The sequence below is a fragment of the Telopea speciosissima genome, chromosome 1 (genome assembly GCF_018873765.1).
Source record: "Telopea speciosissima isolate NSW1024214 ecotype Mountain lineage chromosome 1, Tspe_v1, whole genome shotgun sequence".
Taxonomy (NCBI): Eukaryota; Viridiplantae; Streptophyta; class Magnoliopsida; order Proteales; family Proteaceae; genus Telopea; species Telopea speciosissima.
In genome coordinates this window covers 8,390,731-8,410,420 of record NC_057916.1, presented here as the reverse complement: position 1 = coordinate 8,410,420, position 19,690 = coordinate 8,390,731, and the positions used below count along the sequence as shown (strand labels likewise).

General features: G+C 39.3%; 1 protein-coding gene across 1 annotated transcript; it reads left to right on the top strand.

Annotated features, from left to right (window-relative positions):
- The first annotated feature begins 523 nt into the window (after nucleotides 1-523).
- Nucleotides 524-19,369, top strand: LOC122658944 (protein SEMI-ROLLED LEAF 2-like). Its single transcript, XM_043854115.1, has 3 exons — nucleotides 524-585; nucleotides 18,863-19,060; nucleotides 19,232-19,369. The coding sequence occupies exons 1-3, from the start codon at nucleotides 547-549 to the stop codon at nucleotides 19,241-19,243; spliced, it is 249 nt and encodes an 82-aa protein (XP_043710050.1). The 5' UTR covers nucleotides 524-546; the 3' UTR covers nucleotides 19,244-19,369.
- The last annotated feature ends 321 nt before the right edge of the window (nucleotides 19,370-19,690 follow it).

Genomic DNA, 19,690 nt, shown 5'->3' with positions numbered 1-19,690 from the left:
GCTTTTGCTCTAGATTCTGGATTTGTTTTCCTGGTAGGATGTTCCTGGTTGTTTGCTTCATTTTTCTCCGGTGTCTGCAATTCTCCACAGCAGCAGCAAATGGTTTAACAATGAAAGGGGTGGGTTACAGCAGGAGGTGTGGTTGCAGTAAGAAGAAGAAGAAGAAGAAGGGTAAATAGGTAATTTTAATTTCACTGTTTTCTATTGCATACGTGATAAGGGTAAAATGGACTTTTCCATTCAACCATTAACAGCAGACTAACAACGTCAGGTTTCAGGGGGTGTCAAGTAATTGTTTGAAAATTTGGGTATTTTAAGAAAAATGGCAATAGTCTAGGGTGTGTACAAGTAATTTTCCCTATAGCAAGTGCTGTTTGAGGGCATCAAGTTTGCAATGCCTTTCAGCCATCTTAGTTGGTGGATTTTTTTTTTTTTTGGTTGTACTGTTTTCTTGTTAGCGCAACATGAGCACAATCATTTTTGAAATTTACCTGCATCTAATTCCTCATTGAGTCAAATTGATTTTTCACATTTCAGGTGTGGTTTATGGCAGATTTTTCACATGTTCTTGATGGTTTTGATGAGGTGAGTGGTTTTCTAATGCTTTAGTATGTGTTGGCAATTGGACCCAGTGTTTTTTGACTTGTTTTCTTGCACAATATAAAGAAATTGAGCTTTGGAGCTAGAAGCTGCGCAAGGAAAACAGGTTAAAGTTAGAAGCAACAATGTGGAAATGTTTTAATAGAGGAATGATTAGGGGCTGTGGTGGGTACTTTTCACAACGAGAGTAGTTTCTTCTGAAGTAACTTTAGGTGTAGCTCATTTCTTGTTTCTAGGGCTGGCATTCCAAGACTTCACACTCTTGTAAGATTTTTGACATGTTAACACATATTGATGCACGTTTGACATAGTATGGGTGTGTCTGCAGACTGCATTTAGTTATAGGAGATCATTGAGTTTGATATGTATCCATCTAACATCATCTGTGTCTGCCACTAACACATGTAATAGTAGTTACATAGGATCAATAGTTTGTAAACCCGTAGCAAGTTATGATTAAAGCACGCGCATTCATGTATCTATGTGAGTCTGATAATCAAGTCTCTCTACTTGTGAATATACTTCCAATTTAAGCTTCTGTTTGTACATCCCATAATTTTGGCTATTTAAGTTTAATTGGGTTGCTCAATCATGAATTTATTTTGATTTAAGGATTTATACTTTGCGCAGATTGTGCATGCCACACTGGACAACTACGAACCAGATATAAATCTTGTAGATGATGGTGAAAGGGGGGAGCCAGATCACAATTGGGTTGATGTAGTTGTTAGATGTGAAGCAAGGGGTGGTGTTGGTGTTGGTAGTGATCTCAGCCTGAGCTACCTTAGGCCAAGACTTGAAAAATAAGATTTCACTCGATTGACTCGGTAATTATGGTTAGTTTTTTAACTGTTCATGGTGAATGGTTACTTGGTTTCTCTGCTCTATTCCTTAAAATTATATGCAACTGTCTATTATAGATAAGTGTTCCTGTTATAGGTATTTCTAATTTCTTCATTTATGTTTATGTTCATTCAATTGGGGTAAAATGTTTCAGAAGCATAAATTTTTGTTGTATATATTCACATTGTGATAGTATGTATTTGTTCACTTCTTCATTTTTGTTTGGCTTGGGCACTTCCACAAGTGAAATTGTTGGTTCCAGTACTTTTTCATGCCTTAAGTGCTTTTCTTATTTTGGTTTCTCAAGTTCAATTGTCTCTTTTATTTTTTTAAATCTATCTCGTTTGCTTCTCTAGGAAATCTTTTTATGAGTTGTCCCCTTCTTTTTTTTTTTTTTTTGGAGTAGTGCTTTATCAAAATTTTGTCTTTGGGCTTCTTGGTACTTAACTCTATTTACTGTTTTAACTGGTGAAGGATTCTATTGCATTTTGTATTTATTTGTCTTAGATTTTCACGATGTATGCCTGTAATTAATCCTGAAATTGGTCAATTGTTATGTTCTCATACAACTCCGCGTCTCCCCACCTTTTTTTTTGGTTCTTATAGAGGTTTTCTAACGGGACATGGATAGCTTTTAATTTATTCTACAATGTGAACTGATGGATTTTTACCAAAAAAAGAACTGATAGATTGGGTGGGGGGTTTTACTATCCACTCTGATATGAGGTTATCATTTTGTTTTGACATTTTGGTAATGGGGGTGTCAAAAAATAGGGGTCGAACCCCATAGAAACAACCTAATAGGTTCACGATAGGGTACCTTTAGTCCAATTATGCCACTGTTATGGAATTCTTGATAATGGGTGTTCATATAACAGTATTGGGAGTCCATTTGCTTCTGTGTTAAATAGGTCATCACTTGCCCCCCCATCCCACCCCCAAAATAACTCCATAATATCGTCAAACCAATTTGATTATGATTTGTGTCACATTGTGCACAGGTGAAGCGATTGATGGCTTTGCAATGACAAACACAAGACCTCACTGACTAAGCCAGCCAGTCTCTCTCTCTCTCTCAAGTTCCTAAGGTTAATTTTTTGTGGATGCCATCCTACATAGCATGGAAGGTTTATTTCCAAGGATTAGCTTCTCTTTGTTAATTTTTTTAAAAATATATCTCAAATGGTGTGCCATATTAGATACTCATTTCTTCTCTTTTTCCCTTTCCCTCACATGCCCAAAACAAAAATTCTGGAATCTCTGTATTTCTTCAGCTGATCTGCAGCCAAATGTTCCTTTGGGATACTACATCATGCCTCTGCACCTGTATTTTCTTTCAAATGTTGGCTTTGCTTTGTCATGGGCTGGTGTAGCGCAACATGAATTTTCCCATGAAATGAAGCTTGTGCTACCTACAATTTTATTCATGAAAGTATTTCAGATCAAGATGAATTCGAGCTTATTGGTATGACGTTATATTAAGATGTTAACAGCCATGCCTCTACTTGGTCTGTTGAGCCTACCACTGTAAATTCTGGAGAACTATAGTAGATGTCGGTTAGAGGGAAAAGCTTGCTTGAAGCTGGCTAGCCAAAGAGAAAATGTAGAACCGTAGGACATAAGGTTCTCTCTCTCTCTCTCCATAGAAGAAACAGATTAACCAGTGCTCAATTCCCTTTCAGAACTCCCTGTTAGTTAAAGAGATAATGTAGAAGTAGAACCGTAGGACATAAGGTTATATCTCTCTCTCTCTCTCTCCATAGAAGAAACAGATTTATCAGACCTCAATTTTCTTTCAGATCTCCCTCTTAGTCAATGTATGTGACAGTTCCACAGCAAATTCCCAACTGAATCTGTGGCCATGGAAACAAAGGAGAGAGAGGCTCTTGAAAGGTGGGTTAGAAGCAACCTGTTTATAGGAAGTCCACTGACACATTTGGATAGATAACCACTCAGTATAGATAATGTGAGCCTAGGAGTAGATAAAATGGCTCTAGAACCCTAGCATCTCTGCCAAGAAAGTCGGAATGTCTAAGCATGTGGAACCAATAAAGGGACGTTCTTGGTTTATTTTTGCTGATCACATTTATCTTTTATCTATTGTGCTTCTTTTCGGCCTTATGCAATAATCAACCAAGTTGTGTCTTCTTTAGTTACGCTATATGAATGCTTCATGGAGGGAGAGATTACAAAGTAAATTTGAAATTAGGCTATTGCGAATTTTGCCTTTACCAGCGAAAATATAATGCAAGACTACCTCTTTGTCTGAAAGTATAGTAAGTTGTGGTTTCAATTTACATTTTGTGAATGCTATCGATGTATTATGGATGGAGGCACTCAAAAACTCTGATCAGTGATGAGACAGAAGATGGGTTCTCTGTCTGCTCTTCCGTTACCAGGTAATCTCCTTTTTCTCTTTCAGATAAATCAATGTATTTATTTTAATTATCAAATGTGGAACCTTTATTTGTGTATTTCTACGATTACATCGCTACACGGGGAACAATCGATTAATTTATGGATGGGAATATACTGTCTCGACACTTGTAAAATTTATTTTCCTTTTTTTTTTTTTTTAAATTTTTTATTTTTAAAGTATGTATATAGCTTAATGAAATGTTTTACTTTCTATTCTGATTAGATCTGGACGTTGTTATTGGTTTTTGATTTACAGATACTGGGTTCTTCTGGGTTTTTGGTATATGTCATAACTGTCGATACTATGATTGCAGCTTTCGAGTTTTCAATTTAGTTGATTTAATTGCTGATTCTTTTCTCAGACGTGATGTCTGCGTTTGGGTTTCTCGTGGTTTTTGATAATTTAAGTTATTGGGTGCGTAAGTCTCAGCATCTGGACATTGATCTAATTTATTTATTTTGTGTGTTCCTCTGAATTTTTTTTTCTTCTTTATATTCTATACAAATGTCTATACCTTGATTGCAGCTTTGGGGTTTTCAGTTTGGTTGATTATTGGATTGATTTTGATCTACGTTAGTTCAGTTTTGTTGGTTCTTAGATTATTCTCTCAGACGGGATCTTTGTATTTGGGTTTCTTTGTTTCTGAAAATTTTAAGTTATCGGTTGACTTGGAAAGTGGGGCAGTGGAAACTTCAATCACTGCCCGTAGATTGGTACTCACTATTCATTTTGAACCAATTCTGGGTTTTCAAAAGGTTGTGGTTTGCATAAATACTCTGACTGCATCTTTGGTTTTGAATTTTATAGATTTTTTTAGGTTGATTTTGTTCTCTGGGTTGGATTTATAGGCTCTCTGATTCTTCTATCACTTGAATCTCTGGAGTTTGGGTTTTCCTTTTTGAAAATGTTAAGTGTTTGGGTAATAATGATAATGAAAGATAGTGTTTTGGCAAACATGGGTGAAAGATAGTGTTTTGCCCGGTGATCATACAGTAGGGTTGAGCATTGGGCTTCCTGGTTCTATTTGGTCTTGTTCCTTGTGAGTCTTATATTCTAATTTCTAAGCATTGATTTTTAGGTTTAACAACATCTTTATTCTCATTTGAAATTCTCACATTTCATGTTTATACGTCTCTGTACCCGACTTATTCTCCCTCGAAATTTTTCTTCCTTAGCTGAATCTTATAATATTTGTTTATTTTTACTCCAATTTTGGTTGTCTCTGCATTGCTTACATACAGGAAATGAGCAGTTGATTCTAGCTGCTGTCATTCGACATCTGGATCACAAAAATGTTGCACATGATCCACAAATTAAATCTGATATTATTCAGATTGCTAACGCTTTGGCTCGACAACTCAGAACAAGAGCCGTAGTCTCTGAAATTGGGATTATCAGTGATCTAAACAGGCATTTGAGGAAGTCTGCAACAGTTGAATTGGTAGGACAGCAAGAGTCAAACTTGAACATTTCACTCCAGAACTTCATTGAAGACTGCTTATTGGAAATTGCTAAAGGAAGTGTTATGCATATTCGCTGCAACCTGCTGTCACCTCCGAATTGCAGACTCTGTTAAGATTCGCTTCCCTCTATACTCGCCGCAACCTGCTATCCCCTCCGAATTACAGAAGACCAAACCCTTTTTCTGCTTCCATCATCAATGTCACTTCAACTCGTTCTTCGAAGCTGAGGAGGTGGTTCTTCTCATCCACCAACGAAAGCCCTCCTCCTGTTTCCGAGACCAGGTTAACCCAACCACAGAAGAAGAAAGAAGTTCCGCTCAATTTTGACAACATGAGAACCGGAGGCAGAAGAAATTGATTCAGGAAAGCAGGCCTGCCTGCGCATCTTCTTCTACCCCCAATCCCTCCCTTACTATAGCAGCCATCACAGTGCGCTTTCTTCTAAGTTTAACTGCTTGCAATTTAATAATCTCTGTTCTTTCCTATGGCACAGAGTTCAAAATTCTTGTTTCAGTCCCGGGGGAAATTACTTCGTCGCTACTTCTTGGGACAACCGGGTTTTTTGATCGCTGCTTCAATTGAATTTCTTCCTTCTTCCTCTTTTCTCTTTGTTGCTTACTCGTTGAGGTTGTTTTCTGATGTTTTTTTGTTGAATTTTTAACAGGCCCAAGACCAACCCTAAAGGTCCGGCTCCACCTGGTGCACTTCACCTAATTCAACCAATCAAAGCTCAAACCTGCAGCCCTGCACTGAAAAAAAACTTTCTGGACATAACTATGATTTCTAGTTTTGTTTCTTGATCTTCATCCTCGTTTACTGCACCGCCATCTCTGTTAGGTAATCCATTTTCTTGCTTCTTTCTCTGTTTTATGTTGTTTACAATTTGATTATAAACAGTTGTGTGTGTTTGTGTTTACAGGAGGGCATATTAACCCAGCAGTGATGTTTGGGCTTCTCTTAGCCCGTAAAGTGTCAGGAATCATGCTGTGATGTACATCGTGGCAGAGTGCTTGGGTGCAATGTGTGGTGTAGGGCTAGTAGAGGCCTTCCAAAAGTCTTACTATGTGCAGTATGGTGGTGGGGCAAAGGAGATCGCCGATGGCTACAGAAAAGGTGTGGGTTTGGCAGCTCAAATTATTGGCACCTTCGTCCTTGTCTACATTCTTTTCTTTGCTACTGATCCCTAGAGAAGTGCCAGAGACTCCCATGTCCCTGTAAGAGTTGAGTTTCAGATTAGGGAAACAATGGAGAAGGAAGGAAGATGTTAGAGAAGAAGGAGACAAGAGAGGGAAGAAGAGAGAGTTACGGTTCAAAGTTGTGTGTGTTAGAGAGACTTCTCCAACCCACCTATATTGCTCAAATAGAATTACTAAAAGTATTACAATCACCTCCCTAGGGAGGTAAAAGGTAAAAAGACATAAAAAGTTAAAAATACATAATAAGGGAACTAGTTAGAAGTCTAGTTCCTGAACTACCCCTGATACATATTTACTATCAACTCTAACACTCCCCCTCAAGCTGGAGAATATATATTATGCATTCCCAGCTTGCTTAGAAGGATATTAAACTGAGGAGAGCCAAGAGCTTTGGTGAGGATATCTGCCAACTGATCACCAGTCTTCACAAAGGGAGTACAAATGCAGCCAGAGTCTATCTTCTCCTTGATGAAGTGTCTATCAACCTCTATGTGCTTGGTTCGGTCATGTTGAACAGATTGTGGGCAATCGATGGCTGCCTTGTTATCACAAGAGAGTCTCATAGGACCTTCATGTCAAATCCCAGCTCTGAACAAGTCTTCTCAACCATATAAGTTCACAAACTCCATGGGCCATAGCTCTAAATTCTGCCTCTACCTGGATCTAGCTACAACATGCTGTTTTTGCTTCTCCATGTAACCAAATTACCCCCAACAAAGGTGCAATAACCGGAAGTAGATCTCCTGTCGTAATGGAGCCAGCCAATCAAGATCTGTGAAACCTTCCACTTTCAAGTGGTTATGTCGCATACAACAATCCTTTCCCTGGAGAAGACTTCAAATATCTAAGAATACGGTAAACGGCATCCAAGTGGCCACTCTTGGGAGCATGCATGAATTGGCTCACTACTCCCACTGCATAGGAGATATCTGGACGTGTCATGGCAAGATAGATAAGCTTCCCCACTAGCCTTTGGTACTTTCCCGCATCCACTAGAGAAGAACCACAATCTTCTCCTAGTTTATGATTTTGCTCAATAGGAGAATTGGCTGGTTTGCAGCCCAACATTCCAGTCTCTGTCAACAAGTCAAGAACAAACTTCCGTTGACATATATTAATTCCTTTCTTGGTCCTTGATACTTCAATGCCTAAGAAATACTTCAAGGGACCCAAGTCTTTAATTTCAAACTGTCGTGCCAAGTAACTCTTCAGGTTATCTATCTCAACTATATCATCTCCTGTGACCACAATATCATCAACATAAACAATAAGGGCTGTAATGGTACCATGGCCCCTCTTAGTAAAGAGAGTATGATCAGCTTGGCTCGGGAATATCCATTCTTTAGAACGGCTTGCAAAGCGCTCAAACCATGCCTTTGGTATCGTTGAGACCATATAATGCCTTCGAGGAGACACACCTTCCCTTCAATGATGGCAGTTTGAAGCCTGAGGAGTTTGCATGTACACTTCCTCTTCCAAATCCCCATGGAGAAAGGCATTCTTCACATCCAACTGGTATAATGGCCATTCTTTATTGGCAGCCAATGACAAAAGAACTCTAATTGAGTTGTGTTTGGCAACCGGAGCAAATGTCTCCTGATAGTCAATTCCATAGACTTGACTGTATCCCTTAGCCACCAACCTTGCTTTGTATCTCTCAACACTCCCATTAGATTTGTACTTGATTGTGTAGACCCATCTGCATCCAACAGGGACACGTCCCTTAGGAAGATCCACCAGTTGCCAAGTACCATTCTTCTCAAGTGCCATCATTTCCTCAGACATAGCTTGTCTCCATTTTGGGTCAGACATAGCATCAATAACATTTTTGGGAGTAGAAGCAGCAGAGAGGGCAGTAACAAAGGCAAGACCTGTAGGAGAAAGAGCATCATAGGAAACAAACTGGGCTATAGGATTAGTACAAGCTCTTTTCCCTTTGGAACAGCAATAGGGAGGTCTAAATCACATAAAGAAGGAGAAGGGAGATCACCGAATTAGAAGAGTGGATCTCGGTTGTGGATCTGGATCCAAAGAGGACTCTTGGTAGGTCTTCTTTCTTTCATTATGCAAGCCTTCACCTTTTCGTATGTAATGTGGTAATCTTTCTCCTTACTAGACCACTGGCGCTTCACAACCACCGAATCGATATGCACATCATCCGATTCACGAGACTTCCCAATGTCAAACATAAAGGGAGAGATAGGTAGTGGGTAATGGAGAGAATCAGCCTGTTCATTCCCACAATTCTCCCCCTGAAGAGGATGCTGAGATGGGGCAAAAAAAGGAATAGATTCAAGGAAGGTGACATCTTTAGAGGTAAAGCACCGGCGAGAAGAAGCATGGTAGCACCGGTAACCTTTAGAAGTAGAAGAGTAGCCAAGAAAAAGACACTTGAGGGCTTTGGGATCAAGTTTTGTGCGATGTGATTTGTTAACATGCACATAACAAACACAGCCAAAGATTTTAGGAGGAAGAGAGAAAGCAGAAACCTGTGGAGATAAGATGTCTAAGGGAGATTTGAAACCAAGAAGTTTGGTTGGCATGCGATTGATGAGGAAAGAAGCAGAGAAGAGCAGCAGACCAAAAGTCTTGGGAACATGCATACCAAACAAGAGACTACGGGTGACCTCCAATAAATGGCGATTTTTCCTCTCAGCAACCCCATTTTGTTGGGGTGTGTCAACACACGCTAACTGATGGAGAATGCCATTCTTAGTAAAGAAAGCTTGGAGACCACTAAATGGCGATTTTTCCTCTCAGCAACCCCATTTTGTTGGGGTGTGTCAACACACGCTAACTGATGGAGAATGCCATTCTTAGTAAAGAAAGCTTGGAGACCACTAAACATATATTCTCCCCCTTTATCAGACCGGACAACTTTGATACGAGTATCAAACTGAGTAAGGATCATTTGATAAAAATTCTGAAATGCCTCACAAACATCACTCTTATTTTTCAGAAGAACAGTCCAAGTGGCACGAGAAAAATCATCAACAAAAGAGACAAAGTAACGAAAGCCAAATAAAGAAGTAGTGGGAGAAGGTCCCCAAACATCAGTATGTATAATATGGAAAGGAGCAGCAGTTCTATTACCATGATATAGATAAGAGGAGCGACAATGTTTGGCCAACATACATGGTTCACATTCAAAAACATGGGAAGATGCAACAGAAGAAAATAAGTGAGGTAAATGTTTCCTCATTACAACAAAAGATGGATGGCCTAGACGCCGATGCCATAACATAACAGACTCCGCTGAACTACTGTCATCACGTCCACACACATAGGACTGAGCTGTGGGTACACTAGGATAAAAAAGGTAAAGGCCTTTCTCCTCACGTCCGCTACCAATAATCCTCTTCGTCACCAAATCCTGAAAGAGACAGTGAGAAGGAAAAAAGGTGACACAACATTGAGGGATTTAGTCAAGTGACTTACGGATAAAAGGTTAACAAGAAGGTTAGGAACATGAAGAACTCGAGGTAAGGGAAATAAAGGAGGTAACAGGGATACTACCTTTACCAGATATCGAGGAAAGGGATCCATCAGCTATCCCGACTTTATCCTTACCAGAGCAAATGGTATAGGTATCATAAGTAGAGGACATACCAGTCATGTGGTCGATGGCACCGAGTCAATGACCCAAGACCGGGCTGCGATAGAGGTCGTAGCGAGACTGCAAGGCCGAGGACGAAGATGAGCTGGCCACGGTAGATGCAGGAGATGTGCTCAATCGGGCTATAATCCGGCGGATCGTGTCAACCAAGATAGGATCATCCTGTGGAGCATCTGCGCGATCGTCACGGAGCGAGCTCGAGCTCCCCTCTACGACCACCACGACTACGTGTGCTAGGGGGCGACCATGAAGGGACCAACACCTATCCTTGGTGTGCCCAGTTCTCCCACAAATCACATTTAAACCTGTCTCTCCCAACTCCACTGGCACCAATTGTCTCTACTACACTGGCTGCCTCACGAGTGGGCCCTGGCCTCTACTACCCCCAAGGGTGTCTCGAAAAAACTGGAATTGAGAGCCGACTTGTCATGAGATGATGCTTGATGTGGAGTCCATAGTGACACGGCGAGTCTCCTCACTCTGTAGGTAACTACGAGACCTCACTAAGAGATGGAAGAGGAGATCGGCCTAAGAGTTGGAGCGGATGGGTTCATAGTCGGTTCGAGACCACCAGTAAAGTGAACACCCGCTCCCTTTCAAAGGTCCGATACACCTTCGCTTCATCCGCCGGGTTAATCAAATGGAGGTCCCTGTGAGTGGTCATATTCTTCCAAAAGACTAAGGAAGGCATGATAGTACTCGAGAGATAGTTCTCCCCTTGCCGCATGGAATGAATCTTTTGGTGCAGCTGATACACTTTGGCAGAGTCACCCACTCTGTCATAGGCCTGAGAGACACTATCCCAGATGGCCTTGGCAGTCTCCTTTCTTATAAATCTTCTCCCAATCTCGGGCTTCATGGAGAAGATCAACCATATGCATGATGTAGAGTTCTCGCCTCCCATTTCTCATAAGTAGGTGCATTCGGCTCTGGAGGCTTGATAGCACCTGTGATGTACCCAAGCTTCCTTTGCTCCTAAGGGAAAGTTTCACGGAATGTGACCAGTCCAAGTAATTTGTCTCATCAAGTTTCACAAAGGAAAGTGAAATCGTGTGCTTTCATAGCAAATTGAGGAGAAGGGACAGTATACCAGGTCCCGAAATCTCGAGAATCAGCCATTGTTGAGTGGGAGTACACACTCTACCCAAATAATAAAAAAACTTCCAAACAGTCCGATAACACGAACCAAGCTGAAGTAAAGGCAGCCTTGTAGAGGCACAAGTAAAGGAAAAAGCGAGAAAAAGGGGCTTCACCCTAGCATTCACCAAGAAATAACATATCCGAAACAATCTTAAGGCCCTCACACAGTGATGTTAAACATTTCAAGAAAGGCAAAGCAATACATAGCAGTCGGAAATAAGAGGAGCAGAAAATGCAGTGAGAAATTGCAGTCCCGATATTACCTAGGCGGAAAACAGAGATTCCACGAAAGAGAGTATTGCTCAGCGAGAGTGGAAGATTGAAACCAAGGCCGATGGGATGAAAAGAACACCCTTGGGTGATTCTATGGAGCCATTCCAAGGTGAAACCAAGGCCGAGAGAGAGAGAACCAGGGGCTCGAACTTGAAGTGGCGGTAATAGTTGCAGGGTGATGGAATGGCTTCAAAACTTCATAATAGCTTCTACCAAGCTCAAAGAACACCTCCAAACAGCTGAGTAGGTTATTTCCAACCTATTTCATACTTCTATACCACAGATTTTTTACATTGGTAGCTTCTCTTTGAAACCCTTTGAATCCTAGGATTCCAAAGAGAAGAAAAGAATAGAGAAGAGCAACCAAATATGACTCTCAAACCAACCTGCTTTGATACCAAGTTGAGTTTCAGATTAGGGAAACAATGGAGAAGGAAGGAAGATGTTAGAGAAGAAGGAGACAAGAGAGGGAAGAAGAGAGAGTTACGGTTCAAAGTTGTGTGTGTTAGAGAGACTTCTCCAACCCACCTATATTGCTCAAATAGAATTACTAAAAGTATTACAATCACCTCCCTAGGGAGGTAAAAGGTAAAAAGACATAAAAAGTTAAAAATACATAATAAGGGAACTAGTTAGAAGTCTAGTTCCTGAACTACCCCTGATACATATTTACTATCAACTCTAACAGTAAGTTCACCTGTTTTACTTGGAAAACAGAGTATTATTAGAAGTGATACAGAAATCATTCTCAATTCTCTTGTTAACCCACATGGAAAACGTTCTAATTGAGAACTTTTGCTTTGGATTTACAGGTATTGGCACCACTTCCAATTGGGTTTGCAGTTTTCTTCCCCCCCTTTGGTGGGTGAGACAACTAGGTTTTTTGATCGCCTCCACAATTGAATTTCTTCCTTCTTCCTCTTTTCTCTTCTTTATTTTTTAGTCATTCCGTTTCAGTGCACATTCTAATTTGCGCTATTTTGAAGTGAAGATCGTAATCTAATCTTTACGCATTTCGTTATATGTGTGAAACTTCACACCCCGGCCCGGTTATTAAGGGTCAAGTGTGGCGGGATGTCTCTGACATCCAACCAATCCCCAAGGATCACAAGTGCAGTACCCTATTCACAATCATTGCTTGATGACATACGAATCGAGGCGCGGAAACAATTTAATTAATAGAGATAACATCATTAGTAAGAGAAGTCTAAATGATATTTCATTTATATAAATGATAAGGCTTGTGATACAACTATACAGTTCTCAAAGGTAGCACAGAGTAAAAGTATACAAGAAACTATACTATAACTATATAAAGCATTTATAAAGCATAAAAGAGTGGGGAGGTAGCCTGGACTATCAGGCCAAGATCAGGAGATTGCACAATCATCACGTGCGCACGAAGTATCGTGCACTTCAAACTCTAGCGCCACAAAGCCAACATTAGAAGTAATTAAATCACCTGAGAAATAAAGATATCCACAGGGGTGAGCTCTCCACTGAGCCCAGTAAGGGGGAGGGGAAGCACACATACACAGTAAATCATAATGCATGTCCTAATTAGTATGCTCCTAGCACAGTTCTAAGTCTCATGAGGTTTAAGTACTACGAGTAGTAGATGCTAGCCTCGAAGAGAACCCGCCAGAAAGCACGACACAAGGCAAACCTAACCCGACAAACCCCAATGACCAACCGGAAAGCATGACACAAGGCAGCCTCAGACGCTCGGCCACCCGAGCGAAACCATTCTACTACTACGAGGACCCGCCAGATCGGTACGACACCAGTGCAATGGACCCGACAAACCCTTAATGACCAACCCCGCCTCGCTTATTCCCACAATGAGCGACACGCTAATATGGGACGAAGATGGCACCCTGGCATGTCCCTTCTACCGTACTTCACGGTTGTCAACACCTTTCCTGGCTTGGTAAGGGCGTAGTATCGGGTTATAAATAACAACCTAACCCAAAGGCAATCTAATTACGATGTTACAATCATGGATTGAGTTATAGAGTACTGATTTCCATCATCAATAATTTCACATAAATAATATATCAGTGCAATGCAATGCAGCATGCTCATATGCAACCTAGTTCACAGTGCATTCTAATGCATTAAAAACAAGCTAGGAAACTATATGTCTCAGATACAGTTACAATGATGCATGGCATGACAATCAGCACAACATAGAAATTAAGATGATAAATACACAGAAATTAAAGTCAAGATCCCCTTACCTGTAGTTGTAGCTAGCCTAGGTGAATAAACTCCAATAGGCAGGCAAGAACAGACGAAGACAGTCCTAAATATGAGACAAGAATATTATAGATTAGTTATAGAAGGAATTCTAGGTCAGATACCCACCAACAATCCAACAAACCGACTAAAAAATAGTAAAAACAGCCCTAAACAACATACCAAACACCATGCAATAGGTTCTGGGATGGTCCAAGGTCAAGTCCCAAGGGGTCTAGGTCATAAGGGCACAAAAATGGGGGAGCCGGATGCAGACTTCCAGGGAGCCGGTCAACCGCCCCTGGGCCTGCAACTCCATCCGGGAGTGTGTCCGAATTTGGGGTTTTTCCTTTTTTTGGGTAGATCTTCACATGCAAGGAAGAAACTAAGTGTTTTAACATTATATAAAGGTGGGTCTACCTATATGGGAGTTCAATTTCATAAATAACTTCATAATTTTGGTAATTAATCAATTAAACCTAATTAATTAGTTTAGGGTTTATAAATTGCTATCAAGAACAACAATACAACTTTCAGACTTGGTAATTTCCCAAATTTCAGGTCTTAGAGAGTCAAAAACTGTTTCAAATCAGTCTAATTATGCTCGATTTCACAACCCAAGCTTGGTCTCCAAGCTTTAATGGTAGAAATTCTTAATAAAGTGAACTAGAGATGGAGAAGAAGGGGAATAAAGAGGAAGACAACAAGTATCCAAGGCTTACCTCAGTTATAGGAACAGATTTAGAGTGCAGGCAGCTTTCTAATGGAGATTCTTGGTTCAGCTCCAAGTGTTGAAGACAAGCCCTAAGGTAAGCTTCCCTTTTCTCCCTCTCTTCTTCTCTTCTCTTTTCCTCTTTCTTTCCTTCTCTCCCAAGTTGGAACGAATTTCTTTAGCTCCCTTAGACTTGTGAATAGTGATCAATTGGAAACTCTTTTGATATTTATCTAACTACTTAAGCACTAAGGGGTAGAATGGTCATTTGGTTATAAATTATTTCTAAAATTAATTCTTTTGTATTTACTACCTTAATTCAGCCATAGAATGATGTCATGCGACATTAAAGGTCATCTGAACACGGGTAATTGTCTGGAACAGCATTCCCCACTAGGGAACTGGGTCCCACGGGGTCAATTTTACTAAAATACCTTTCTAACCCTATTTGGTCGTACAAAACGTTATATAAATATATTTTAAATTATACTTACATTGAGTTTAATTAAGGGGGAGGCCCTACAGCCTGTCCAGCCAGTAGACCCGGCACAAGTAGCTCTGGTCGGGGTCCCACAAGGTAAAAATTGCTATTCTGCCCCTAATAGACTAATTAATTAAAAATACAATATACATACATATAAAATGGGATTCTTACCTGGGATTCGGCCTAAGACAGAGAGAGGCTTCGCAGGCCATCATTCCAGCATGCCAAGCTTATGTGTTGTCTTCCGCTAGACACCTCAGACTCATTTAAGGCCACGGTAGTTGGCTGATCGGAATGCCTTTACAGACGAGTCATGAGATAGGTCTGAATTTCTTAATCAAGACGGCCCACAACTTAGAGGCTAGTATGGGCAAAGTTGAACCAGAACTTGAAATCACACAGATTCTAAAAGTTCAAATTTATTCAAAAATTTGACCGGGTTTCACATGATAGGTTTTTAGAACCAATTCGAGATTAAAATCCTTAGTTGGCCCGACAAGATGTATGTAAAATTGTGCTTGGTAATTATGCAGCTTACGTAGTCGTACGAAACTATAGTTGGCATGTATCTCTGTTGTCACCTCCTCTATATAAATATTTTCCGTTGACTGTTTTTGGTTTGCTCCCTTTCAAATCAACTCTATTTTCTCTTCTCCCTCTCTTTCTTTGTTCATCAGAGGCAATATAGGAAGGATCAGATTTTTTAAATATCCGTTTCGAAGATGTAGAAAAGGCTGAAAAAAGGTGAGAGTTCTTTATAGCCATTACTCTTTTCCAAGGCAAATGTGACCAAAATAAGTCTGGAGCTGTGTCCATATAACAATGATTTAACTTCTATTTAGCTAGAATAATGAAGAAGCTTAATTCTATTCATGTGGTAAGCTAGGGTGATTCTAACAATGTTTTTAGGCTGGAGGCCATGGGTAAGAGATTCCTTGACAATACGTGACATTTTAGAGAAACCAGGGGGGTAGACTCCCTAGGCATGGATGGATTTTCTTTTATTATTATTGTTATGATCCGAGTTTTCATCGTTATTCCTATCAGAAAACTGGTGTTATCAGACTGTTTCCTCTTCTTTAATAAACTCACTACTACTTTAAAGCAACAGCCGATCACTGGTTTACTCAATATTCTTTTTCTTATTAAAAGAATTATATGCCATGTTTGCCTATTATATTAGATCTCAATAGCAGCTCTATGTGAAATTTTATTTTCCAATTATCTCTATAAGCTCTTAAGCATGATGGAACTGTTCAATTCTTTCTTTCTAATATTAATTTTGTGTTATAGTTCTTTTTATGTATGTCTCATTTGAGGGCAAGTTAAGTGCAAATTGTTCTACATTTTCTCAATTGACAGGTGGAAACAGCTGCGTCTGAAAGGGAGCAGTTATTGCTTGTGAAAATTTCAGAGCTTGAAGCCAGGTAGATCATATAATGAATCAAGTAACTGGGTTGAACCTTTTGTAAGACTTCATGTTTGCATGGCCAAATGGACCAAGAATCTGAATTAATACAAGACATTAAAGTGATTCTGACATCCTTTTACAAAAGAAAAAGGAATCTCTCTTTCCTCTTATATTTTTACTTTCCTTTTCCTTTGATGTAGAATGATTAATCCAACTGAGGAGGTAGCTGAGGCAAGGTTGAAATATCTGCAGGTAAGTGGCTGAGGAAGGTTCCTTCTGAGCTCTTCTGAATTGAAGGTAGCACATGATTTTGTGATAGAAACACTGACTTTCCCAGTTAAGAGAGAGAGAGAGAGAGAGAGAGTACATATACAGATGTGTTTTCCTATCTAGTTTGTAGGGTTGTCATGTATCCTTGTTTGAGATAAACTCATCTATCTTCTTGTTACATGGTGTTTATAAAGATAGAGTAGTCCTACTTATCTTTTTAACATCCAGGATAATGATATCTTGCTGTGTAATTTTGTAGAAGGGTGCTCCAAATGAACGGAAAATTGTTAAATTGTGTGAATATGCTGCCAAGAACCCCCTCCGAATTCAAAAATTACTCCCTTCTTTCAACATAAATTAACCTACTTGGAGGATATTTTGGTCTCCTTTTCTTTGCTGTAGATTGTCAAGTATCTTTAACAAAGGTGCTCGAAAGAATTGAGGTTTGAGCATATCGAATATATCAGTATTATCACAGAGGCATACCATAAACTGCTGTGCATATGCAAGGAGCAGATGTAAGTGTAATGGTTTTCTTTTCTCCTCTCATCTTTCTTGATTTTTTACTTTAATTTAGTTGTGGAATAATTTTTTTTTAATTGAGAAAAGAAAAAGAAAATAAGTTTATTTAGGACTTAATGTTCTTATGAAACTAGTCTCATTTCCTATTTTCTTAGAACTTTCAACTACTGTTAGTTCCGTTTCTGACTCAAGGCAACTCAAGAAGTGAATTCCGTCTCATTTGCTTGACCCAGATTTGGTGTCATTTAAATATTCCCCTCATTTGGACTTATTGTGTAGTTTTCAAGATTTTTTTTTTCTTTTCTTTTTTGTTCTTACTACTTTATTTGGGGAAGATTTTGTCCAAAAGTTCTTCATACTGTATCTATTTTTGTAACCGGAAGGTGAGTCTGTTTGCATTCTTTTGCTGCTAGGCCATAGGTGGTAGTTCTTTGGCATTATCTCAAATATATTTCTCATGTATGCATTTTGTTCTATAGGGCATACTTCGCTCTCAGTCTACTGATTGTTGTAATTGAACTCTTGGACATTGGGACGCCACAAAGCAAGACAGTGTTCGTATTCTAGGATGCAAAACTTTGACCAGATGCATTCTTAGTCAGGTGATTTTGGGATGGAATTGGCATCGTTTTCTAGTAAGTTACTTATATATCTTGCTACTTTTTCTTTGCATTATACAAACTGGTTAATCCCTTCAAGACTTCAATGTAAGTGTTGTGTTTGCTCTTAACAATCTTTTGTTGAGAAATCAGGAGATTTTTCTGCTTGGTGATTTAGTGGAGAAATTGATCTTAAATTACATTTTTCACCCATTGTTGGTAGACTGTGTCGACTTTTTTCTTGTTCTTATTGGTTGTGGTGGAATACATGGAGATTCCTCGTATTGAAGGGAAGTGCAAAGATCAAGCAATTGGAAGAAAAAGATATAAATTTGAAAAACTAACAGCTTGATATGCATTCTGCACTTATAGATGCACATATTTATTTTTCTTTTTCTTCCATTATTCGTGTCAAATTGATTTTTCACATTTCAGGTGTGGTTTATGGCAGATTTTTCACATGTTCTTGATGTTTTATGACTTGTTTCCTGGCACAATACGAAGAAATTGAGCTTTGGCGCTAGTAGCTACACAAGGAAAACAGGTTAAAGTTAGAACCAACAATGTGGAAATGTTTTAATAGTGGAATGATTAGGGGCTGTGGTGGATACTTTCTACAACAAGACTACAAGAGTAGTTTCTTCTGAAATAACTTTAGGTGTAGCTCATATCTTTTTTCTAGGGCTTGCATTCCAAGACTTCACACTCTTGTTAGATTTTTGCCATGTTTACTCATATTGATGCACGTTTGACATAGTATGGGTGTGTTTGCAGACTGCATTTTGTTCTAGGAGATCATTGAGTTTGATATGTATCCATCTAACATTATCTGCGTCTGACGCTAACACATGTAATAGTAGTTACATAGGATCAACAGTTTGTAAACCCGTAGCAAGTTATGATTAATGCATGCGCATTCATGTATATATGCGAGTCTGATAATCAAGTCTCTCTACTTGTGAATATACTTCCAATTTAAGCTTCTGTTTGTACATCTCAAAATCTTGCTATTTTAAGTTTAATTGGGTTCCTCAATCATGAATTTGTTTTGATTTAAGGATTTATACTTTGCGCAGATTGTGCATGCCACACTGGATAACTATGAACCAGATATAAATCTTGTAGATGATGGTGAAAGGGGGGAGCCAGATCACAATGGGGTTGATGAAGTAGTTAGATGTGAAGCAAGGGGTGGTGTTGGTGTTGGTAGTGATCTCAGCCTGAGCTACCTTAGGCCAAGACGAGAAGAAAAAAGATTGCACTATATTGGCTCGGTAATAATGAGCAACCCCCACATGTTTAACTCCAAAAATGAGGTCCTTCAGTATTATATTCTTGATTCTTTATGCATTTTCCTGTTGGAACTTTTTTCTTTCCATTGCTCCGAAGATAAAAAAAATAATGTAGTGGACTGTGGTTAATACATTGGTTTACTTGCACAACAGAGAAGAAATTGAAAATCCATAAATATGTGCTCAAATTTGTGTTCAGAAAATAGTAGAATTGGCCAAGGAGAGTACGACAATGTACCAGGTTTTAGATCCAATGTTCGCTTACTTTGACAATGGGAAGCATTGGGCTCCTTGGCAGGGGGTAGCTATGGTTGTGTTCTGTCTGATATGTGCTACTTTATGGACACTGCAGGTATTTTGGTGCCTTTTTTATTCTCTCTCTCGCTAAAACTTCTTTTTCGTTATACTTGATGTGTGATATTGATGTTCTTTTGCCAGTTGGATGGTGTAGGAGTTTTACAGATGATTTGTAATTAGGCTTCTGGTATGAATTCTTCATGATCTGCAGGAAGCTGCTTATTGACAAGATCAACCTTCAATTTTATGTTTTATTTCTCTCTCTCTCATGCATTTTTTTTTATAAATAAATTTTGTTTTCTTAGAAGTGAGACA